Raw genomic sequence first — 26,497 nt, 5'->3', positions numbered from 1 at the left:
GGAGGGAGGGAGAGAGAGAAAGAGAGATTAGAATCAGAAATAATAGTTTAGCCGGTAACTTGCTCCTCCCCAGGTAGGTCACCTTATGCCAGAGACCACCAAATAAACATCAACTATTTTTTCTGTTGCAGACTTACAGCAACTTTCTCCCTCCTTTAAGCAGCTTTGAATTTCAGCTTGCCACTACGTATAAGGGACTGGTAGACAACTTCATGGGCTTCCCCAGAAAAACACAATTTGTTTTTGCATCAAGTGCACGGCACCTTTTCAAAATACATTTAAGTAGTTGAAATCATGTGCCATGGTGTCTTTTATTAGTCTTGAGTTTTCCAGCCTTGTTTTTCATTTTATCCTTTTTCCTCAGGCAAAGGGGCACATTATCATGCTAACTACATGTTAGATATCGTTAATTTTGCACGTGATCCACTTCACGTGCCTTGCTGACATTTTCTGGGATCACATCTCTTTTTTTTTTTGTTTTAAAACAGAACAGTAAAATCAAGACATTTCTTCAGGAAGCATTCACTGATAGGTAGACTCAAGTGAAGTTTCCTACAATGATCAATAGTTGGCAGATTAATAGTACGGCAGAATTTGGCCACTGCAGTCCTTGTCTGGTAGCAGCAGCAAAGGTGTGTGCGTAGTCACCGTACAGCTCCTGCATGGCTGCTCCTTCATTCTACAGGGATAGCTTCCGTAGAAATCTGTGCTTCAGTGTTGCTTAGGACAAATCTGCTGCTGCAGTGTGTTTTAACCCTATATGAAGGGCATAGATCCTAATACTTTTCACTGAATTTCACTGAATTTTTTTAGAGTTGGAAGGGACCATATAGATCATCTAGTCCAACTCCCCTGCTGAAGCAGGATTGCTTAGAGAATGCTACTCAGGACTGCATCCAGGCGGGTCTTGAAAATCTCCAAAGAAGGGGACTCCACAACCTCCCTGGGCAGCCTGTTCCAGGGCTCTGTCACCCTCACCGTGAAGAAATTCTTCCTCATATTCGAGTGGAACCTCCTATGTTCCAGCTTGTGCCCGTTGCCCCTTGTCCTGTCACTGGGAACCACTGAAAAAAGTCTGGCTCCCTCCTCCTTCAACCCACCCTTGAGATACTTATAGGCGTTAATAAGGTCTCCCCTCAGCCTTCTCTTCTCCAGACTAAAGAGTCCCAGCTCTCTTAGCCTTTCCTCATAAGGGAGATGCTCCAATCCCTTAATCATCTTTGTTGCCCTTCGCTGGACTCTTTCCAGTAGTTCCCTATCCCTCTTGAATTGGGGAGCCCAGAACTGGATGCAATACTCCAGTTGTGGCCTCACCAGTGCAGAGTAGAGGGGGATTTGTTTTCTGGACTTTTTTTTTTTCCTAGCCTCCTTGCTCTGGCATAGAAAGTGGCATATCTTAGATATGAATATACTGCTTTAAGAAACAAAAGAGTTTGGAGCTTTTGAAAGTGGTCAAACCTCTGTTGTCCTATTCTGTTTCTTTATTAAAAATAATTGCTGATTGTGTATTATTTTTGTGCGTATTCTTGTGCTGACCTGAACAGGAGCTTTATCTTTAGCCAGCAGAATCTGGACACTACCAGAATACTAAGAGTGACCTGGCAAGCAGCTTCAATTTCTTAACAAGTCCATGTTTTTTTCTAAGATGGATCTTCTAGGAAGTATAGTATTTTCAAGTGCTACAGCATACTCCATCATGCGTGTGCTTGTTTAGTAGCATCAAGCCATCAAGGAATTATTCTTAAAGCAGTGTTCTGCCTCAAAACTGTCTGTTCTGCAACTAATGAAAATACTTTTTAGGGGATTTATTTTTCATACAGTTAAAGGCTGGACCAACTGCATCCTACAAAAGTTCTCATTACAGGCTGTGTTCAAAAGACATAGGGATCAGTTTTACTTGAATGAATACCATAGGAGGCTCTGTGAACATTCATGACACTATACATTGAAGTGACACTTTTTCAGAGGTTACTGAACTGAATAATGAATTTCCCAAATAGAAAAAGTATTAGTTGTGTTTGGCCATTTGAACCTTCTTGCAGCATCAAATGACAATAAAATTGAACTTATCAAGTATTCTTATCAGAAATTTTATAGCTCACTGTACAACGTAATATAAAATATATATATCAGAATGTAATAACAGCTAAGTTAACAGACTTGGGAACCAGTTGGGATTTACAGATGGAATTTACAGAAGTCTATGGTTGGGCATCTGGGGAAGATCTTTTTCCCCACATATCCTAAGTTATGTCGCCTTTCAGGTAGCCTGCAAGCATGTATACTATTTGAAATACAGAGCAGTGTGAGGAGATCCAAAGGGAAGGATGTGGTTCCCATTGTGAAGACTGACAATACTAAAACTGTGGATTTCGACCTTCCTCTGGTTTGTAGGCTTGAAAGTCAGACAGAAAGAGATTTTCCTGTAACACCAACATCATCTCTGTTCTTCATGATTTCATAACTCCTCATTTCCTCCAATACAGATAAGTGAGCACAAACTCTTGATGCCAACAATTATAGCCATATTCTGACTGCTGCTTTGGAAGGTCTGAGCTGCTGATGATTTGCCGGGTCTCACAAACAGAGAAGATGCAAAAGAGAATTGTGCTTCTCACAAGCAAAATTATTTGTGAAATTACTTTTTCTGCATTATAAAAATGAATAAAACAAAGATGGTGTTTGTCACAGAGAGCTGATGCTGAAGCATTTTGGCAGAATGATCAGATCAGCAGTGCTTGCATGTGTAGAAGGTGGGCATTTGGGTTTATAAATCAGTTGCTTCCTCAGATAATAATCCCAGTGATCAAAGGAACGGTATCAGCAAGCATCTAAGACAGAAGAAAGTTAATCAGTATGTTATGCTTCTTACTTTAAATTCTCCAAAAGGTTTTTAAATTATTTTTGAAAATTAAACATTAGTATGAAATTTCAATACATAACACTGTAAGAAATGCGTTACTACTTTATTGTCATCTATCTTCAATTTATTTTCTTTTCATTTTAGTTTCTAAATGGGTTAAATTCACAGTCCTCAGTACAATGCACTACATAATTCCTGTCTTAAGAAAATAGAAAAGGATGGCACAATTTAATAGACAAGCGCAAGTGAAAAAAGTTCTTTGAATGTAAATGATACACAAGGGAGAAAAAGAGAAAAATTTATTTTTCGAAATCTCCCAATTACTTGCCTCTTCTCAGTAATATCACTCCAGTTAGCATCTAATTTAGTTCTCTGCTATAGCAGAACCTATTTGGGTCAGAAGATATAGAAGGTAATTTCTCCTGTATTTTTCCAGAAGGAAGGAACATGGGGCTGAAGCATGGTACAAATACAAGCATATAGTACAATTTTCATGTCTGTTTATATTAGCATTATCATTTGGTGCAATGTTATCATGTGATGATCTTATATCCCTGAAGTAGTGTCTGTTTTCCTGTTTTCACCTGGAAGAAAAAAAAATAGACTTACAAACTTTAAACCACAGGGTGATTTTCTTACAAAATTGATGTAAACAAAACTGTTTGGAGCAGAGCATTGAGAAGTGGAAAGTAACTTAATGAAATGCTTTATTAAACTGCTTTTAAATTTTAAGCAAACCTGTCCCTGCACTCCTAAAAAGCCTAAAGCCTAAATACCCCAGTGTATTGTGAAGAGGACAACTATTCCCATAGTTCAGGCGTAGAACAGAGTTAAATCTTAGCTTGATATTGCTGACCTTTCCGCATTTTCCTCCATCTGAGGAATGTGGATTGCTATTTTGGACAATCATAATTTGCTATCACCCGTATTCTCACAGGTATGTTTGCTATAATCTCCCCTTCGTCAAAATGTCATCCAATTTTTATATTAGGTAAATGTTTCTTTCTTTTTAGTTTCCCACTGAGGCTTGTATTCATAGTTTTCAGTTGATAACAACTCTTACTCCTGAAAACAGGTTTTCGTAAATGTTGACATAGTCCCCTCAAGTCTGAGCAATTAAACCATTAGTTAATAACTATAACTTCAGTACAACAACTGAATGAATGGTAAAACTTCAAACTTGCCCCTGAAGGTAAAAATCCCAGATAGATAAAGACTTCCAAGCTTTTCACAAAACCCATGGTTTGTACAAACCTCCTCTACTAGCCAAGAAGTGGAAGAAGAATGTATGTGTTCTCCCTTGGTGGTTGGGTGGCCAGATTGAGAAAGGGTGCAGAGAAGTAGCCCACTCCTCTGACCTTGTCCTGAGATCATTTTATGAAGGTAAGGGATCTTTGGGGTTTCTAAGTTTCAGTGGGTGCTGCCGGTACTGGAACACCATTTTAAGACAGGGTTAGATTTTGAGACCTGGGATTCAGCCACACTTCAGCCCTCTGTAACTGTCAGTATCTTAGAGTCATCTAAGCTCCATTTATAGTTAATGGAGAAAAGAGAGAGGCATTTCCAGGGTGCAATTCATCTCACCTGGTTTAGACATCTATTTATGGATGAGATGACTCATTCCCTAGAAATGCTCATTTATCTTAACTTTGGCAATATCCGTGTGACACGTTTCTTAGTTAGTGTTGGAATAAAAAATATTTAATTCATCATGGTTGGAGAGATTGTAAATGTGTAAATGTTACTGTTGCTTTCATTCTGCTAAATCAAGGAGGATTTTACATAAAGATGCTTCCTTTTGTAATTATAAATCATAGCTCTTTTGGCACTGGTAACATTTTCTTGAACAATGTTTAATTATCATTCCTGTTGCTTTGTTTGAATTATCCCTCTCAATGAATTCTTCTCAGAATTGTTTTAGTAAATGAGCTCTTTCTGAGTAATAAATGTGTTTGAAATGTGTGCGTATGTAAGAATTACTAATGAGTACTATATATGTTGTCCACCTGTAATAATGTAATCAGATGTTGGGTCCCTAATTTTTGGTTTAGCAATCAGTCTATTTATTAGACGAAAACTATTACAGAAGTGTTTCTGAAAGTGGTGTAATAGCATGTGCTTCAAAAGAAATTCATGATAGTTTTCTAAACTGCAATTTGTTATTTTTTCAGTGATAGTATGAGACTTTCCATCTTGTTCTGTTCTTACTTCATAATCTCGATCAAATTCACCAGTGTAAAGCAGATTTACTATGTATTCTAAGTAGTTTTTAAACGTTTTTTTATTTCTCTATTTTTTGTCTAAACACATACTTTAAACCTTGTGAAATTTTATTTTTCAGAAGATCCAGATATATTCTATATTTTGCATTCTATGTTGTAATTACACTGAACACATAATAATATAGAGCCCCTTTACTTGTCTGCTTCTACATTCCCTCCAAGATAGTGTTCAGTATTTCAGCATTCCTAGTTACTTCAAAGCTTGCACCAGCTTTCAGTAGCCCTATTACATTCACTTGCTTTAATAAGCAAGCATTTATAAATTCTTGCTTAATTACTTGTGCTTCTGGCATTGGTTTACAATTTATTAAATAATCTATTCTCAATATGGCCCCTATTTACTTTCATAATACCTGGCGTGAAAATTACTGTTGTATAATATTACAACCTCCAGACCCTTTGCTTTTGTTCTGCTATCTCCAAGAGTCAAGTTTGATAAACTTGTAGAAGAGTGTTTGTCCCATTTACTTGGAAGCCATCAGAACCACATTGTGTTCAGTTTTGTAGGTGGTATCTTACATTGAAGGAACAAGAAGTATATCTTGTGTATGTTTTCTTCAATTTTGTTCATCAGCACTCCTGAAATCTCCATGTGAACTGCTGTTGTTTTTTGTAGCATAAATAATTAACTTTTAATCCTTGCCTACTATCTTTGGCATCCTTTCTGGTTTTGCAATGCATTCTGCATTTTTGCCTCTAAGGAATGTACTATGCCTTTTCCCTCCCTGCTTTACTACTGAGTAGTGTGTTTCCTTGTCTTAGCATCCAATCTTATTGCAGAGAATTTGTTTCTTTGACTGCTCAAAGTCCTGCTGAACCTATTGTCCAGGTCCTTAACATGCTTGTAGATTAAGCGAACTTGATCTGTTCATACTTTATCATAGTGCAGATGCCTGCTTCTTTTTCCTGGCTAAATTTTTCTTTCACTGTAATATGCTGGCATCTTCGAATACCTGACAGAAAGTGATCTTGATAAGATGCACTGATTTTATCTTTTTCTTGCAGAGAAATCACCTTCTAACTTGAACTGTTTGTAAGTAACCTTAAAACCCCCTAAAAAAACATCCCCCCATACCAAAAGAACCCTAAATTCCTACTAATTCTTTTAACCCACAACTATTAGGTTTAACATCAGAGTTCAGGATTACATTTAGCCTTTGTGACCAAAAAACATAAGAAGGAAATTTTTCTAATCTAGAGAATTTGAGGGGAAATTATAGCATTTTATATATGACTTTGTAAAGGTTTATGTTTAAATACATATGATCTGTGTGGTATTCATGCATATGTAGGTTTTATGTGAAGTCATATTTACCACATTGACGTTCCAGAGAGAAAGGAGTAAAATTAGCATTTTTTAACTGAAAGATGTATTATATATATGCAAAAAAAAAAAAAAAAAAATTGTATTTTTGTTCTATTATTGTTAGTAGTATTATTATTACTCTAGTCCAAAACACTCAGTGTGAAACACTCAGGCACTTCTTGCAGGCAAGAGTTACATTGATTGCATTTGCTTCCAGGTTAGATCCTTATGCTAGAGTCCTACTTCAATGAAAAAACTCATCTTTTTCTTGAAAGCCCGTACCGATAGTTTTCCCAAGTAAAAAAAATAGTATCTCAGGGTTCCTTGTTTGTTTCCTCTCACCCTGAAAACCACACACAATATGTGATTTTTAAAAAATATCCAATATGTTTTTGAGCAATAGAGGAAATCCAACACATCTCTGATCTTGTTTCTTCTTTATGCATTAAGACATTTTCCTGTAAATGTCTTTCCTAATACCTAAAATAATGTTTTCCTGATTCCTTTTGGTTTATCTATGCTTTTTGTTTCATGTTATCTCTCTGCTCAAAGTAAGGTTCTGCTTCCTTTTTCATTTTTGTAATGCCAAATGATGCGTATATCAATGAAAGTATACCTCAACTTTCTTCTATATCTAAGGGCAATGCCAATTATCAGTATATCTGTTTTCCAGATACAGTATTTCTTGAAAGTAAGTTTCACTCAGTGCTTCTAAGCCTCTAAATGTGAGTAATGTGTTTGTTTCATTGGAATGAAAATAGGGATAATTACGTTTGCTTGTAATGCATCTTACATGGTGAGATCTCTCTGTCTTTACTAATCCCAGAAATTGTAATCTGTCCTTTGCAATTACTCACAATTTATGTTTTGTCCATGTAATGAGGAAATATTTTTCCTTATAATTCATGCATTTGTTTTGTACACATATAATTATGTCTCTGTACTGAAACTCCTACAGTACAACATTTAAAAGTACACAGTATAAATCTCAGCAGCAGGAAATCTTAGTAAAATATATGACTATATAATCCATCTGGTTTGACCAGTTCTCATTCATTAGGAGTCTCTTATGATCAACATCTGGTAGGATTAGACTGCCCTGAACAAGGATTTAGCTTGCAGTACTTACATGCAGCTTTAGTGTACTAAAAGGTCATCGGAAATATCTGTTAAAAGCAAACTAGTATGATTAAACTAAAAATTATTACATTTATTTTGTAACTGGCTGAGTTGGAATTAAATGAGTGAACTGTGCCTTTAAACATATAACCTGAAACCTGGTTTGAACTGCCAATCAGTGGAGACCCCTGAATCCAAACTATCGGCATTAGATTGACAATTCATCAGGAATTTCTCCTTTCTTTACTATATTCATGGGAAAAGGGATAAAATTGGCTTGATAAGAATGAAATATTGTGGTCAAAGAGATGCTAGCTATTACTATTGGTGAGCAGGTGCTTGCACTAATAATCCCATTGAAGTTGGCAATATCTGTTCAGCTAAAAGAAAATCAATATGTGTGCAACTTTTGTATCCCTGTGAGGTAAGGGATCATTTATATATTGTAGGGGGAGAATCATCATAAGAGATCATATGGGAAGTAAAAAACACACCAACAGCTGAAATTCAGTGGCAGGGCTCTGAGTGGACCAAAAGCCCCTTCTGGCCCTCCCCACAACACAGGACCCATTTCAGCTCAGCCTGAAGCCGTCAGTCCTTGCCCCAGCGATGCTGTGAGAGTGCTGCTCTCTCTCTCTTTCTCCATCACAGCCGTGCCTGGAGTGGACCCTGTTGGTTTGGACCCATTTCCTGGCTTGCCCTCAGACCTGTCTTGTCAGTGCAGACCTGTCTTGTCAGTGCAGACCTGCCCAGCCATCAGAGGACTGTGTCTGACCCTGGTTATTCTCACCAGACCTGATCCTTGTGAGTGGACTTCCCAGATTTACACTGGACCTGCCTTATTGCTGTGAACTTGCCTGGAGGTGTAGCCTCATGGCTGAAACTAGCAGTTTTCTCCAAGACTGTCCTGCTCCCCTTGCTGGGGTGCTGGCTGGTGAGGTCCCTGGTCCAGAGCCTGTGTTATTGCACTCGCATCCCTCTTCCCTAGGGAGCAGCTGGCCCATGCTGCTCCTCAACCTGCGCTTCCTTTCCTTAAACCTACACCTTCCTCGTACAGACCACAAGAGTGTTGCAATTTGGTCGTCTTGGCTTTTTTTTTTTTTTTTTACAGGCCATTTAGTCATTCTATCTACTCTCTCAGTTTGCTAGAGATTAAAGAAATTAATTTCTTCCTTGGCAGTACAAGTTTTTTGATCCTCAAACCCCCTGTATTTCTTCCTTCACAGGTGCAGGGTCAGGGACTTTGTTGTTTGCCTCTCAAACATCACTGAATTTGATACAACAACTATGAGGTAGGCAAGTATTGCTGCCATCTGCTTCACAGAAAAGAAGATACAGCCAGTGTTGGTAGCAAGCTTTAAAACCTTATTTCAGTCTTATGAGCTGTATCTGTATCATAGGGTAGCTCTGGCAGAACGAGGTGTGAAAGGCAGTTCTCTTGCTTCCCATCTTCCTTTGTGTCTCAAGCACAAGGGCCAACCTTTTCTTCCTGTAACTGCGTCCCTTACACATGATAAAAACTTCACTTTCTGGAGCTTGCTCCTGGGTAAACGTATTTGCACCCCAGTAATTTTTGAAGCTGACCACACATAGATCTATTAAATGTGTAGTATGGTAAAATACTGATTTCATCTAGCTTTGTACGCAGAGCGATGTAAAAGCACTCTTGCTGCGCTATGAGCAAAAGACTAGAGTCTGTAAGCAGTAATTTGTAAAACCTTCCAGGTTTATTGATGATCAGGTCTGGTAATTCCTGGTTTGGGAAAATGAAATGTTGGTGTCTTTAAAGAGAGTAAATTTTATATGGGTAGGCAGAGAGCTACAACCTTCATCAAATTGTTAACAAGGGACTAAAACCACGTGGAATTATACTATTTCTGTATTATAAATCAGCACAAGATTTACTTAGGAACTACAGATCCCCACCAGAGCTTAATGCCATTTTGTTACAATTTTCTACAGCAGTTTCCTCCAGTTGAAATTATCCTATTCTACAAAATCAAGAAGCAGAAGTATACTAGTTTACAATTTTCTTTACTTGGAGTTAGTGGAATGAAGCAATTACTGCTGAGCTCTAAAACTGCTTGTACCACTGGTGACAGGCTTTCAAGGACCGCAAGCACCTGCTAAAACAAAACATGCAGCATTTTGTATTCTGAGTTTCACGACTTTAATCCAAAATTGCAACATTCGCTACAGGAATTGGCAGCTCTAGAACTGGAGGTGAGGCTTTGCAAAGTCTGATGTTGGACCCAAAGCCAAATCAGAAGATTGTGTAATTAAATTCATTTGAAAAAAGTGAAGAACTTCTGTAGGAAGAAACCCATGTTTCAATTCTGTGAGATTAGAATACTTAGAAAGAAAACATTCTAGTCTGAGGATGGTGAAAATAAAGTATGGAAATGGGAAACAAAGACTGGAAAATGCAGTGAAAATACACCCAGACCAGGCACAAGATGAGATGCGTCAGACTAGTGGTCGTAGCATTGAAAGGGGAAAAAACCTATTGTCTTCCAGAAAAACAATCTAAACCTTGTAAATTCTTATAAAGCTCCTAATATCTTCTTGTGATAATGGGAAAGAAACACCTTTCTTTTGGCAAAATCTCCACAACAGATGCATCTGAAAAGCATCCAGTATCTGATTGTGGCAGCTTCCAACTTCTCTGGCACTAAATCTAATGTGTGTCTTTTGGGAGGTTAATCAGTAGTTCAGTGAAAAGTCTGGGCTCTGAAAGCGGCAGAGCATTGGGCTTCTAGGAGATGGGTCAGGGGTTTTTCAAATAAATTTCTCAGTGGCTGAATTTAAATAAGTGTTGCTCGCAAAAATAATCCTATTGTTGCTCAGAAAAAAAAAAAATCATATGCAATTGAATATCTCAGTTGCAGAGTTCATGAACAAGTTTTGAAGGGAAGGAATCACAGCAAGTCAGTAGACAGTTTGAAGTGTAATTTTCATAATCAATTGGCCAGCCTTGTGACCTCCACAAAAGCCTTTCTATAAGTGTTAGTCTATTTTAAGAATATTTCATGTGTGGTTTTTTTATAATTTTTCTCATGTTAGTAATGGTCTGATTTGACTAAAGAGTATTTGGTGAATCAGCTGTTTTCTACATAGATCAGCTAAGTGACGTTAATCTAGTCTCTCTGAGATTAAAAGAATGACTAGAAATGGCTCCAGAAAAAAAAAAAATCAACAAAATATCATAAAAGCAAACCTGCAGCTATAATGAATTCTTATTTTACTGAAGAAAGTAAGACAGTATGTGGTAGAACCTTACTACAATTTGTTTGCCTTTGGAAAGTACAGTTCTGTTAGCTAAGGAAAATTTTACTGTTTTCTAAGTAGCATATGATAGTTTTAATGAACTTTCGTACTAGATAGAAGAATTTTGGACATTAGCTAAACTATGATCAAGAGAGGTCTATACTCTTGTTATCACTGATTGTTTCAGAAAAACAATTTTCTTTTGTATCAAGAAAGACCTGTATCATTAACCAACCAGTTAATGGTGTTGCTAGAGCTAAATTATCATTCATTTTACTAGTATATTAGCAGAAGAAGGAGTCATTACTGATCTTTTTTTTTGTCAGTGAATATGTTTTTGCAGAATGCTCTTAAAAACTGATTATAACATCACAAAAGGATGAAAGTTATAACTCAAATCTTGGTGGGCTGACCATTCTGACTGTTATTTCTGTAAAATAAGAGAATTTTAATTTAAAAAATTACTTATATGTCCACTTATTTTAATTATTGTAAAAGATTATAATGTAAAAATATGTCCTTAGTTATTTTAAAGCATGACTAAAAGGGATAAGATGAAGCAGAGGCCATGAAAGAAGTAATTAAGCCAGCGAGTGTGGTAGTGACCTTCGGGAAATACTTTACTGGCCAACCAAGAAATTTGGAAAAACCAACTTAAAAGGAACAGCAAATAAGTGGAATGTTTTTTGAGGATTACTTAATGTAATTACTACATTGCAGAAACCAGATTATGCTTCTTTGTCTTGAAGAAGTCTGCAAAAGTACGAAGATAGTTTTAATGTTCCTCTTTTTTACCAAAACCTGTTTTGCTATCTAAACCTGTTAAGCAATATACCAAAAAAATATATTCATTGCATAGTAAACATAAAAGTGTGAAGTACACCCAACTAACCCACTAACGTGCATAGATTGGGAGGATGCTCATAAACATATATTAAAGAAAGGCTGAAGGATTACTGAAGAGATGAGTTTCTCTTGAAAGCTGCAAGCAGAATGCAGAAGTCTCACCTGTGACCTTTCATATCTCATTGCATCCCCTTGCTTTTACTGTATACTTAGGCCTGAGCGGGATAGACTTTTAGCGGAGGAAATTCAGCAATAGCTGGGTCTTATTTTTGTCTTCTCATTATATAAACTTTATGGTTATTTCAATTCAATTGAAGAAGTTCATACTCCTGAAGGACAGATACCACTTCCTCTTTACTTGATCATGTCACTGTATATCAAACATTTTCAGATTGTTTTGAATGGAATGTGCTTCTCTCTCAAAGGAGGTCAAGAAAAAGGAGAATTAAGAGGGAGATTTAAAATATGTAATTCCAGCAACCTGTACAGAGGGTCATTGGAAAGTATCTGTGTATGATATATAGACTTCTAAATTTTCCTGTTTAATATCACCTACATTTCTCTTCCATGTATTGTATTTTCTGTGTTTGCATTTGAGCTACCTGTTTTACACAGTGATTTGCTTCTCTTATTTCTTTCATAACAAACAAATGAAAAAGACAATCAGTGCAATTAATGCAATCATAATTTAATTAAATGAAAATCAAGGTGCCATGCTCTTCATTTCAGTCTGTAACCTCATTATAACCAGGTAAAATTATTTTTGCTCATCTAATTCCATCCTAATGGAAACTCTGTTTTTGCAGTCATGTGGCTGGAGGAAAACCAGCAGTGATTAGGATAGAAAATCTTGAAGTATTTATATGGGAAAAATAACCCTAAATCTGTAAACCAGATTGCTTTGTATGTTATCTGGCTTCTTTGTGCTATTAGGCAGCTCAGAGAGGACAGACTCTTGCCACTGTAAAAAAACAAGAGAGAAAATCTGTTGGTAGATGGTTGTGTGCGTCACCTTTAAGGAAACCATACCACGCGCTGCCGCATGCAGCAAGACCCGTGCGCTAATAGAGGAGGAGAGCACAGAGGAGTTCATTAAGATTTACCAATCCCTAACTGATGTAACCTAAGCTCTGCTGATTCATGCTAGGACAAGCTGACAGTGGTTTCAAATCAGTACTCAGCACTGAGAATATGTAAGAGGTTCCTTGATGAGTCTCAAACATCAATTTGGCTACAGGAAAGCTTTTGGTTCTTAACAGCACTGGAAATACACAAGAATTGTCCATCCCCGTGATGCAAAGTTGGAGCCCACTCTGAACTTTTCATCATACATAGTAGAGCTCTTTACGTAGTACACCTGTTGATAGTAGATTATGTCCGTAAAAGAATAGTGCCTTGATCAGATTTTAGGCAAAATGGAAAAAAATACGTGGGTGCATATATCATCATCGAGATCATCACTTGTCGTTACAGTGACAAATATAGTCCATCTGCTTCCCCCTCACTGAGTCTCAGTTCACTAATTTGCCTTTTTCTCAACTTCTGACAGGTGAGGAATGATCTGACTGGCGTCCTGTATGGTGAAGACATTGAGATTTCAGATACTGAGAGTTTCTCCAATGATCCCTGCACAAGTGTAAAGAAGCTTAAGGTATGTGCTGCTGTTTGAGCAATAAAGAGAAAGTGGTGATTACGTCATGGCATTTGATTTAATTCTTTTTTCCTATGAAGGAGGCTATTAAAGCAAAATTTGCTTAAGAATGATATACTACTACATTCCATTGCATAATAAGGTCATCAAATGGCATTTTGAGGGCCTAGTCCTGCTTAAGTCAATGAATGTCTACACATATACTAAATATTTTTTATAGTTCCTGATAGGGACACTAAGTAAAGGAAGCTGTTGCGGGCTTAATGTTTTTGTACCTAAAGCACCAGTCTTAGCGATATACATGTGAAAGCTCTTGAGGTTTGGAACCAGAACCCATTTAAGGTAAATTATCATGTAGCAAAAGTATTGAGCATCTTTCCATTAGCTTCATTACACATTTTAGATTGAATTCTTTGCTTATATCATCTGTATTATTTTATGTGAATCATAAGATAAAAAAGGAAAAATAAATTTGATAGCAGAAAAATTTACCATCCTTCTCTTATTATAATGATTTATTAGGTTCCAAGCATCTCATAAAATTAAAACTATATTTTATCATTACCATGCAGTGCAACCAATAAACCAGACGTAGGAGACAGGAATCTTAAACTGCATATGAACACGAAAAAATGATTGAATAGCAAGAGAAAGCACTTTTAAACAGTGAAGATCAAATTGTTGCTGGCATCAAATATGTATAACTCACAATCAAAGCCAGAATCCTGCAAATACTTGAATATGTGTAAAACACATTAAAAACCCCCTAATAAACTGAATGGTATTGAAAAACTAAAATTAAAGCAAGGATATCGACCTGTATAAGACTAGACCACTACTGAAGCTAACTGGAAAAGGTCTGAAGCATGGTAAACTAAGTGTGCATTATTATTCCCACAGTCTAGAGATGCAAGCCTGAATGTTTAAAGTATAAGTAGGTAAAGATTATGTTTATAGTAAGCCATTTGTGTCTGTCCAGTCTTAGCCAGTTTGCATTTTCTGTCTGGGATTGAAAAGACTCCAGTACGTGTTCTCAGTAAAGTCCACATTTTTGACAAGGTATTTAACTCCTGGCATCAGAAAGCTAACAATTCTGAAGGCAGAGCTATTTAAACCAATGGATGATGTAATAACAGAAAAAAATACATGTAAGCATGTATATCTAGGCTGAAGGTTAGAAGAAGCAATGAGAATCTTGCATTCCTGTATGTCAACAACATGCTGTTTGTTTTATAGGGAAGACCAGAAGATTCTAACAAACAATATATTAGTTATCTCTTGATTTCTTCTTCAAAACAAATTACTACAACAATAAATAAACAATTATCTAGACAATCACTTTTTCTTGAGAGGAATATAAGGTTACTTGTCCTTAGGTAAGTATATCAGGCCCAACTTAGCTATCCAATTCGAAAGATGTTCATTCCTTTCTTCAAGATGTAAACCTAATATAGGTAAACTGGTATCTGCTTACTGTACTTGTGATTCAAATAGGCATAAAATAACTTTTATTTTCTTAAACAGAGTTTAAATTTATGAAATTAATGATTATGCAATACAAGAGAGAAATATCTGGTAGGATTTGCAGAAATATATGTTTTATATATTTCCTAGCAACACCTTAGTTTTTACTGCATTGACTCTAGCCTCTTTGAATCACAGTTGGAAAGTAAATTTAGGCTTAAGGATATCTTTAAAACTCATTTTTGTGTTCAAAGAAAGGGATGTTGGAGGATATGCATTTGTACATCAATTTATATGTTTAAAAATTCTAAGTATGCACAGGCAAGTTGTATAGGAAATAACACTTTTGCTTCCAACTTTCTTGTATCATGCACATAGGACAAAAAAATTGCAATATTTGAATTCCAATTCAATGAAACAGTTTCCATCTAATTTCCCAAATACAGTAGGTGTTTCGGATACTGACCGAACATGATCTCTCATTCTAACAGTCAATTAATTAAATTTTAAAATTTTGGGCCATGAACAGGTTTTGATGCAGCCTCAATCTGAGTGAGTGACATGCAGACTAACACAGACATCAGCAAGTTTTGCCAACGTGGTATGATGGTGGGAGCTGACATGCTCTAGCTCCCCTTCACCATCAGTGATTCCATAGCTAAGGTCAGAGGCTCATCTATAGTTCTTTAAGTGGACATCCAGGCATTTAGAAGGCAGAACATGTGGATACCTCTGTTGCAAAAGTTACCCAGCTTTAAGTAGATTTATTGATAACATCTGGACTGTCAGATACATGGTAGAGAATAAGACGGAGTATCTGAGCTGTTCAATTTAGATATTTCATAAAGAGCCTGCCAAGACATTGACTTTTTCTGGCAGATGAGATATTATAGCAATCCCTCTCTGGAAAGCTGTGTAATACAACATTGTGGTGTTATTCATTAGAAATGAGACAGATTAAAATCTGATCACAGAAGGGAAGCTCTGCAGGCTGAAAAAAAAAAAATAGCAGCCTATTCCAGCATAATGTGCATCACTCAAAAACTCTGAAAAGGCCAAAGAGTGCCTCATATCTGAGGCTGTTAGAAATGGCAGTGGAGGAGACAAGTTGTTTTTCATTCCTCAGTGGAGCATCTTAGATGTCTTGATCCTCACTGTCTTCAGGGTTTATACTGCTCAGCTTCCAATACTACCAAAGACACTTTATGTTTAGTGGGTGAAAAATATCCTCACCTATATGAAAGAAAGAAGGCAGCAAGAGAATCATTCATTTTTGAGGCTGTGCTATAGTCTTCATTTATAAAACATGGGTTTATGGAGAGTCCACCACAACTGTTGGTAAATTAAATGTAACTGTTCTTCATTTTCTTGTTTGAACTTTAGTCCATATGGGAACATATGTATTGCTTACTGAGGGGCAAAGCTTAAATGCTGATATTGCTACTCTAATCTCTGAGAAGAGTAAATATGACAGCTCACCATCTGGCAAATGGTCTAAACATTGGTCTTTTTATATAAGTGCAGTTTTGGGAGTTGCCTTCCCCCTGGGATGTTTTTAATCATCTCATAGATCACCTGCCTAGTTCCATGAATTAAAAACTCTTCTGTCAAATATGCTCTACCTCCATGCAAGCAATTTACAACTCTGTGAGGAAGAAAGATTTCTTGACACTTGCTGGGATCCAATGGGTGACTTCTTTGATCCCTACAAGAGAGTTACACTGTGTTAACTTGCATCAGTCCCATGAGGACTGATGCAAAGGAATAGTATATCCTTGCCAGGAAATCATACTGGCTCATAGTCAGTTAACCGTGAGACTGAAGGTGGGAAAAAATATGCCCCACTAAGTGTCTGATGAATCTTTTTCCACGAGTCTATAATGTAGATGCGTACCCTGACCTCCAAGTGCTGACATGAACTCAGCTCTGATAAACTTCAGTGCGGTCTTCGTTATCCATCCAGATAAAATATCTGGAAGAGATTTGAGCTATTTGCACTTGTGTGGATTTGAAACTTCACTGTCTTCAGTACAGGACAGGGCCAACAGACCCAAGCCTGGCATCAAATGGATCTAGGCTTATTTACCATCTTGAATGCAATTTGTCAGGAACAAATTTGGGAAAAATGTGGAGCGGTACACAAAAAGCAGAGTTGGAGAGAAAGAGGCTTACTGAGGAGTGCATCATTGCACAGAGGAAGAATGTTATGCGTGGAAGAGGAGAAGCTATTGTATAGACTTTCCTAAATTAGTTCCTTCTACATGTGTTCTAATGTGCAATCCATTGGTTATATGATCGCATACTAAATTTTCCACTCTTTTTAACTGCAAGCCATAAACCCTCAGGCACTGCATCTCACTGCATTGTATTGGTATCTGAGTGGTTATAAACAAGGATCTTTTATGATTTCCCACACATGGCCAAACAACTAGAACTACATATTCATGACATAACTTCATGATACAACTTCATGAAGCTGGACAAAGAAAAAGATATTCAGCCATATATCCACTGCCAGCTTGTCTGCTGTCATCCCATACTCTCCATTTAACCCAGCAACATCCCTGTATCGTTCTGGATCTTCATCCCAGTCTGAGGTTCCTTGCTTACTCGATGCTATGTTCTGCTTCTCTGATTTCTCGTCTCCCTGTGAGTACCTTTCTCTAGATTGTTGTTCTGGGTTTACTTCCTGAGATTGCATTTGTCCTAACAGTAGTTATTTGTCAAGCTTCCTGTTTGTCATACTCTTGAAAAGTCCAAATTCTCCCTCCCAAGCTGCTTATTCAATAATGGTCTCAAAGCCTACTGCTACCTCCCCAGCTGTTTTCTCCATCTTTGCCTAAAAAGTGTAAGTGCTCATTACCCAAATTCCTTACTGGTTCTGTCTCTCCTTCCCATGTGCCCTTTTTTCTCTCACTGGATCCTACCTCCAGTCACTTTATTTACCGACTCTCAGCATTGTCATCTTGGATCCATCTCTGGACAGTACTGAGCATACGTGGATTGTGACTTTCCCCACCCCGCAAAAGGTTAATACCCGGACAACTGTGGGGAAGAACTGGGGATTCATATTTCTGTCAGAGAAACCACCTTTTTCTTGGCATATTGCACATAAACAGACTTGGAAAAGAACATTATTAAGGTTATAACTTTTAAGTCTTTGGAAAAAATCAGAATTCAACTTTCTTTTGCCATAGTCTTCAATGGCGTAATACTTGAAATGGAGGATTTATGACTTATTCTTTAATAGGTGATAATAGAACATTTCTTTTGATCTTCTTCAGTCAGTTTGTGGTCGGATACCATCCAAATCTTTTAGTGGATACAGACATGTTAATGTCCTCCTTACTATACCAAGTGCTTCAAAAACAGTAATTTATGTGTTAACATGGAAACTCATTAATTTAGGCAAAAGAACATTTGGGTATTGCACCTTGGCTCGATCATACATCCCCAGGATGACAGAACATCAGGGATCCTCAAGTTCTAGAACCATAGCTGCTCTTTGCTCTTGGTTTGTGAAGCTTTCTAGCTGAGCATCAGGAATTCTCGAGAACTTGGTTCGGTTGTGGTTCTCACATTTTGCAGATTTTCTGCTCCGGCATTGAAAGCTCAGCCCGTGCTGGAAGTGGAGATTCCTGCCTGACAGAAAATCCAGCTTCCCTGAAATCCTTAGGTATTAAGGTGGTCAGATATTCAGAACTAAGATCTGCTGACAGCTGGATAAATCAGCAAATACACCCATTTGCTTGGGTGCCTGAACAAGAACAGAACATGTTTGAAAATAGGATTGACTGCCGATATTAGAATAGATGCTCTGCTATGCCTTGTGAGGAAAACATATTCAAGATGAGTTTCTTTTGTGTTTGCATGCCTTTAGACTAAAGGAATTGTAGTGCCTCATACTCTATGTGGCTAAATGTGGAAGATTTGGGTCCGAGTGCTATTGCTAAACTGCACAATGATATTAGTATAACACAATCCTTGCAGACAGAAACGTTATTGAAATGGGATATTTCTGAGGAAAAAAAAAAAGGACGCACTATACAGTTCTTGTAGTGCTTTACAGTAAAAGAGTAGTCACTGTGGGGAATATACTCTGGTTTATGTGACAATCAGGGGGAAGCAATGTCCTAAGGCGTGGAATCACACACTACAGACACTACACCTTCAGTCTGAAGGTTGTTGCACAGACAGCAGGCAGTGTTGCTGCACATGCACTATAGGGTTATTCTCTACACCCTGACTACAGTCTCTGGAGCTCATAAACTATGAGGCCACACATCTTCTGTTTTTTTTGTTGTTTTTTTTTTTTACATTGCTTCTCATCATGTTATAAAATGAAAAGGAGTTTATTCTAAGTTTTATAATTAGGTGCTGCATCATTTCTTTTTTAACCAAACTTTGCTACCCTTTTTTCAAATATTAAATCTGCATTTTTATGTTCAGAGAGGTCAAGTGATTCAGAGTAGGAATTCCAAGAGTGACCAAAATTATTTTTAAAATGTGAAAAATAGAAATAATGGATGAGGGTTTTTTTTTTTGTTGCATAATTCCTGTATCTATCTATAGTCCTTAAAAAACTGCATTAGTATTGCTGTAATTTGTTTAATTTGTTTGTTTAGTTTCATGTGACCATGTTAGATTTGTTTTAAAAAAGAATCTAATCCACTTCAATAAGATTTGCATTACTTAATCAATCTGTGGCTAAATATAAAAATAAAGAGCAGCAGGCTTACTGAAAATGCACAGGTTCAGAATGAGCAAAGCATATTAAGTACTTTGCCACTTTAACCATGCTAAGAGTGATACTAATTTCATGCATTTAATTGCAGAAGCATTCTAGTATCTTTCTGCACTGTCCATCATAATATTTTCTACTCAACAGGAAATAAACATCGAAATTATCTAAACTGGAAATCTTTGATAAATTGATTTAATTAAAACTGAAATGTTTTTTGCCACTGAAATTCACACTGGATCATCTGTTTCTTTTTTCCTTGGAGACGGAAAGAGCTATTAGTAATTCTAACCAAATGTTTTGTAAAAGAAATGAAAAATTAGATTTGCTCAACCTTTTGCTGAGAATCCAGCTTTTGTGTGAAATAAAAGGAAATGTTAAGTCATAAAAAGCTATCTGTTCTGTGTTTTATAGATGTTAGCAGCGATTTTTCACATGAGAAAAAAGCTAGCCCAGTTCCTGAAGAAATATTTTCCAGCATATGCTCCTGAATTTAGGAATATTTTCTTAATATGTTTCTAAGTATGAAAATAAAATGATCTCTTTTGACTTCAGTCATAGATTCTTAAAGTGTGATTTTTTTTTAATGTGTGGGGTGGTAGAGAGGAGGAGAGGACGGATTGACAATGTGTTATAGTGACTGTAGAGAAGACGTTGTATGAGTAAAACCTTTAAAAATTACTAAAGTGGGCATAATATCGAGGCATTTTATCTCACAAATCTCCAGTCTCTAAACTTTACAGCATTAGTTCATGTAAGCAGTGGAAAGCATATATTTTCAGCTGGTTTTAATATGCATAATTTTAAATGAAATCTTGCAAGTGATCAAAAGAGTATTTGATATTTAGTGTTACTGAATGATAATATTTGACAAAATAAACATTACAGTTTTATTCTCATTAGTGCTATTGCTTAATCATTTTCTTCAAACACCTCAGCTGCCGTCTCTTGCAGTATTTCAAGTTTTTGAACTTACAAAAATTGAATAGTTCTGAATTAATTTTGCTGTCTGCAGCTGTAATCTGTGCTAACTCTCTACACGGTTTGAATAGTCAACTGAAATGGTTTCTGGAAAGGCTGTGACTGTATTTAACTGAAACGTATCTTATTCAATCTGCAGGGTAATGACGTTCGGATAATCCTTGGCCAGTTTGATGAGGAAATGGCTGTGAAAGTTTTCTGCTGTGTAAGTAAATATATTTAATCGCATATCAGAATAAAGAATGAGTTACATTTGAACAAAAAAATACATTTGAGCATAAGCATTTCCTCATGGGGTTCAGCTCTGTCAAGGTTTATATCTTCAAGAGAAGTTACACATGCTTAGCTCCATTTCTGTTTCAATGAAATACTTTGTACTTGACTTCAGTGGAATTTAGGTGTGGACTGCATGGTTAGCTGCTTCTTATTGCTTTCCTGTAGTGGAATTAAATGTCAAATCGAGCTTGAGCCTTTCTCTTCATGTCAGATACAGGGAAACACTTGTATATGTAGCAGCAGATAGAGACAACTGCAAGATTTGAATATTGTCCAAGAGTTGTATTCGGATGGTAATGTCTGCGCGTATGCAGTTTTGTATGTTTTGCTTTGAAAGAATAAGAAATTCAAGCAGTTCCTATACATGCTAACTAAGCAACTCTAATTATTTCTGCTGTTCAAAATGTTACTAAGTGTACAGTTGTCATTCACTTCTGACTGCTGTATGTTTTGCATGCTTTACATGAAAGCAAATATTAGTTTGTCAAAAAAGGGTTTTTTAATTAAAATGCAAGGTCCTGCACCTGGATTGGGGCAATCCTAAGCACAAATACAGGCTGTGCGGACAGTAGATTGAGTGTAGCCCTGAGGAGAATGACTCGGGGGTGTTGGTTGATGAGAAACTTAAGATGACCCAACAATGTGCGTTGGCAGCCCAGAAAGCCAACCGCATCCTGGGCTGCACCAAAAGAAGCATGGCCAGCAGGTCAAGGGAGGTGACTCTGCCCCTCTACTCCAGTCTCATGAGACCTCTCCTGGAGTACTGTGTCCAGCTCTGGAGCCCCCAACATAAGAAGGACATGGACTTGTTGGAGTGAGTCCAGAGGAAGACCACAAAGATGATCAGAGGACTGGAGCACCTCTCCTATAAGGACAGGCTGAGACGGCTGAGACTGTTCAGCCTGGAGAAGAGAAGGCTCCAGGGAGACCATATTGCAACCTTTTAGTACTTAAAGGAGGCCTGCAGGAAAGATGGGGACCAACTTTTTAGCAGCGCCTGTTGCAATAGGTCAAGGGGTAATGGCTTTAAATTAAAAGAGGGTAGATTTAGACTAGATATAAGGAAGAAATTTTTTACAGTGAGGGTGGTGAATCATTGGAACAGGTTGCCCAGAGAGATGGTATATGCTCCATCTCTGGAACCATTCAAGGCCAGCTTGGATGGGGCTTTGAGCAATCTGGACTAGTGGTAGGTATACCTGCCTATGCCAGGGGGGTTGGAACAAGATGATCTTTAAGGTCCCTTCCAACTCTAAACATTCTATAATTCTATGATTCTGTGATAAGGGAAATGTAGTAAGACCAGCATAGATAAAATTCCCTATCCTCACCCTTTATTTGTGTGTGTGAATGTGCTGCAAACATGCATAGTGTGATTGCCATTGAAAGTAGCAGGATTAAAATGTGGGTCTTTATTTGTACTTGTTAAAAAAAAATCCCAAACAAGCAGATTTTACTGGCCTAAATTTGTATTGGTATTGAATTCTTAGTCTAAATAACCAGGTTAATCCTGTATGAGCCCAGAGCACAATAAATATAATGGAAAAGCAATAATGATGGCCTCTAAATTTCAGAGGGTGTTTTTTAGTGTTTTCTTACAGGGAAAGTTACCTCTCCAAGCAAAGAAAGGAAAAGCAGAATTTCAAAATCTGAGTGCTACATGTGCCTTAGACACATGTTGGCTCATACTCAGCAGGTGTCCCAGTTGCTGCCAAAATTTGGAAAGGAGATTGTCGAGTATATTTGGAAGGAAAAAATATCTGTTTGCATCCAGAAAGAAATGGAAAGTATTATTTTGTTTTTCATTCTTCTGATCTTTGATGGGTCTTTGTGTATAGATCTTTTTGTTCCAGCATTTAAATTGGATTGACAGAGATAATCTCCCATTTTTACATTCCTGGAAGAAAGAATGGTCCTCTCATGGCCCAGCTCTTCCTCAGATCTCTTGCAGTTAGGCTGCATTTCCCCAGCTGAGGGGTCCCAGTCAAGACTGTCTTCCAACCCAGTATTTAAGAAGAGATTGGCCTCGCCTTATGCCACTGCCTTTAGTATCTAGTTGCCGCCTTCTATAATCCAAGTCCATGTCCATGTGAGGCCACTGAAGAAATCCTAGAAGTCCTCAGAGAAGCAGGGTGTCTCCTTGCCTACATCACTCTAGTCTGAAGGATTTCAGGTGGGGGATGTCTCCTTCACACAAATACCCACTGTGGCAATAGTTTAGTACTAGCATGGGAAGTGTGCGTAACACAGAGCAATTTAAAGTGTGATGGCTGCTTCTAAAGTACATTAGTGTCAAAAATAATAAGGTGGACTTTTCTGGAGCCTGAAGAAATCTGAGAGATCATGTATTTAGGTTGATATAAATGTATTTATATGAGAGTTTCAGCAGGAGACTCAGTGCAGGAGAGGGCAGTTCAAAGTAGGTCATTTATATATTAATGCACTACAATATGTCAGTAAGCTTGTTATTAGTCATAAAATATATTGTTGACTCATGCACTCCTACAGCTATGTGTCTAAGAGCACAATAATTTAGATATGTCAAGTTTTTTAACCCCTTTCCCCAGGTGTATCTTCAGAAGGGTTTCACTTGTTATATTTTGCAGGGTGGCTGATATCAGCCAGAGAGAGGCTTTAAGTTTGTTTAATGAAAGTGCTAGTGTACTAGTTCAAGATTATTATTTTTTTCCTGGTTGTGGTTATAACTGGAATATTATTTGCTAGTGATTTATGTAGGTGGGAAAATCTTTAAAGTCTGCCTCAGTTTTCTGTGTGGATTCAACAATCCTATGCTGTGAGGTTTCCTCAGGATATCTATTGGAGTTTGTATAGAATCACAGAATCATTTAGGTTGGAAAAGACCTTTAAGATCATTGGGTCCAACTGTTAACCTAACACTGCCAAGTCCCACTAAACTATGTCCCTAAGCGCCACATCTGCATGTCTTTTAAGTACCTCAAGGGATGGCGACTCCAGCACTTCCCTGGGCAGCCTGTTTCAAGGCTTGACAACCCTTTCAGTGGAGAAATTTTTCCTAATATCCGTCCTAAACCTTCCCTGGAACAACTTGAGGCTATTTCCTCTTGTCCTATCACTTGTAACTTGGGAGACTGATCCCCACCTCACTAAAACCTCCTTTTAGGTAGCTGTAGAGAACCATAAGGTCTCCCCTGAACTTCCTTTGCTCCAGGCTTCCCTCAGCCCCTCCTCACAGGACTTGTTCTCTAGACCTTTCACCAGCTTCGTTACTCTTCTTTGAGCATGATATGCTCATTTTCATTTTGCCTGGCTATTTTACTCCCCCTTCCCCCTACACACACAGAGAGAAAAGATGCAGAGCACATAACTCAAAGATAAATGGACTGAAAGATAGTCTAATTCAGTGGCAAACTTTACAAACATCACAGGACTAATTCAAGCCATAGTGAATGTTAGCAGGTGTTTCCTACGATGATTTGAATAAGCTTAGCTATTCATTTAGCAGTGGTGTCAAAAACAGTTAGCATTTTTAATTCTATGGGAAATCTTAGCTTTCTAATGTTGTTTCACCTCAGTGGGATGAATGTGATATTTTTCATGGAATAGAAATTAGGGTATTTTGCTCAAAACTTAACACTTCAGCAATCAAAATGGTCAACTGTGTTGGATAGACATCATCTTTTTTTGAAATTGGATTAGCATGCATTAACATTAGCATCTTCCCAACGAAAACTTCAGTTCTGCAGAAAATTTTATTTTAAAAATAGTGGTAGTGGGAATTTTTCCAACATATTTTCTTTAAGCCAACGAGATAATGCAATGTAGCCATGCACACATCAAGACTGAGGCCTCGCTGATACAATTATCTGTCTGAAGACAATTAAAGAAGATTACTATTATACATAGGTCACTGCATGAGCTTTACGTGGCTCTTTTAGTAAACATTTAATAATAACTAAAGCCAAGCTTAATCAGCATATTTAATACCAAAGGACTGGACTCTGTTCTCCTTGAGCTGACTGAGTTTTACTGCTGAGTTTCTGTTTCAGCACTATTGATTTTTAGTGCGAAACAGATGGAGGTTCATTGCAATTCAGAAGTCTACAGCCATTCTTGAAGAGGTGGGCTATAGGATGTGTCCATGCTGTCATGATGGAAACATGATGGAAACATGATGGAAATTCAGTGGGGTTAAGGATTTGCAGGCCCATTTACACAAACTGCCAGTAATTGTTTTCTACACGTAGAAAGATCTCTTACAGAAATTTATTTGTTGTAAATAAGCATGTCTTCGTGGATCCAAACAAGAATGAAAAGTTTAAAAAAAAATCAATTCAGTCTCACAAGGGCAAAAAATGTCCAGGACAGTTTCCTGTGTGCTTGAGAGCAGCTCAGGGCTTTGTGGCCTAGATAGGGCATGAGGGAAAGATTAGGGAAGACATATGACTACTTTATGCTGTTCTGATGGTGTAAAGCACTTGTAAACCTTCTTTGCCATGCTCTTGTCTGCCACCAAACCTTCCCCTTAGAAACTGAAACCTGTAATAAGTGGTCTGTGTGCATTCAAACAGTGCAAGAAAGATCCATGTATTTCATGGAAATTATTCTTTTAAGCATCAAAATCATCTCCATTTAGTAGAATCAACAGGGAAGAAATGGAGGCAGAAAGCATCATTTTGAAACAAGTCTTCTGTAATCCAAACACTGAAATGACTGAACACTTAACAACTGTGCTGTCACTAGAAAGGTGTCTGCGTGGTCATGGTGCTCAGCTTTAGAGGAACTGATTTTGTTCCTCTTTCTTTTGCCTGTCCAAATTACTCTTCAAACCCTACCATTCCACCAGGTCTCAAATGAAGAGTAGCCAGCTCTTTGAGTGTTTGGAGTTTAGTTTCTAAAGCAAAATTTAGATGTGTAACCAAATTCTTGCAGTAATGGGAAAGTTTCAGTACAGCCTTTGGAATGATCCCTTATTTCCAGGATGGAATTCCTGGCTGTTTTGAAACTTTTAATTTTGAAGCCATATCCCAGGACATTTCCTAGATTACGCAGGAAACAAGCTCAAGTGCAAACAGAAAAATTCCAACAGCTCCAATTTCAGAATATTAATAGCCAATAATTTCTTGAAACACATGATTTGAGACTTTAATATATAGAGAACAGGAAAAGCTACTGATCATTGTCCGTCTCTAAAAGTGCAATTTTGTGTTAATTTGTGTCCTCAGAGATTTGAAAACTGTCAAATAAAATACACTGTACTACTGAAAGGTCTTGAATGACCTTCTTGTGTAATGGAAACTCTTTTTGACATCAGAAAGTATTGCAGGACAGGATTTCTGTTTTCCTCACAGGTGAATGCAGTGTAGCAGGAGCGGCGATGGGCAGGAAGGCAAAAGCATATGTGTTCCTGGAAGGGTAGAACTAATGAGCGAGAGAAAGACAAACAATTTATGTGGATTGTGGAATAAGTAAGATATGAGATGCAAGACACTGGTTTTCAGACAGGAATGCTTTCAAGTGATATTGTATACAAATGCGTGAAATTTGATTTTGGCTGAACAAAAGCTCCTGCAACCAGGGACCAAACAAATCTGCTTTATACACAATACATTTATGAACTGAGTTGGCATCATTATAATAGCCTTCACAGATTTAAAACCCAATTTTCATTTGGGTATTAATGTATTTAGGAGGCTGTCATATTCCACATTTTTTGCTACTC

General features: G+C 37.4%; 1 protein-coding gene across 1 annotated transcript in view; it reads left to right on the top strand.

Annotated features, from left to right (window-relative positions):
- The window catches only part of GABBR2 (gamma-aminobutyric acid type B receptor subunit 2), a 486,116-nt gene that overhangs the window by 209,561 nt on the left and 250,058 nt on the right, over window positions 1–26,497 (top strand). The window contains exons 5-6 of the mRNA XM_074146426.1: window positions 13,233–13,334; window positions 20,660–20,725. Coding sequence (XP_074002527.1) covers window positions 13,233–13,334; window positions 20,660–20,725 — 168 coding nt within the window. The remainder of the gene's footprint in view (window positions 1–13,232; window positions 13,335–20,659; window positions 20,726–26,497) is intronic.

The sequence above is a fragment of the Numenius arquata genome, chromosome 4, assembly GCF_964106895.1.
Source record: "Numenius arquata chromosome 4, bNumArq3.hap1.1, whole genome shotgun sequence".
Classification (NCBI taxonomy): Eukaryota; Metazoa; Chordata; class Aves; order Charadriiformes; family Scolopacidae; genus Numenius; species Numenius arquata.
Note: the sequence above shows the minus strand (reverse complement) of the source record. Positions and strands in the feature narration are given on the sequence as shown.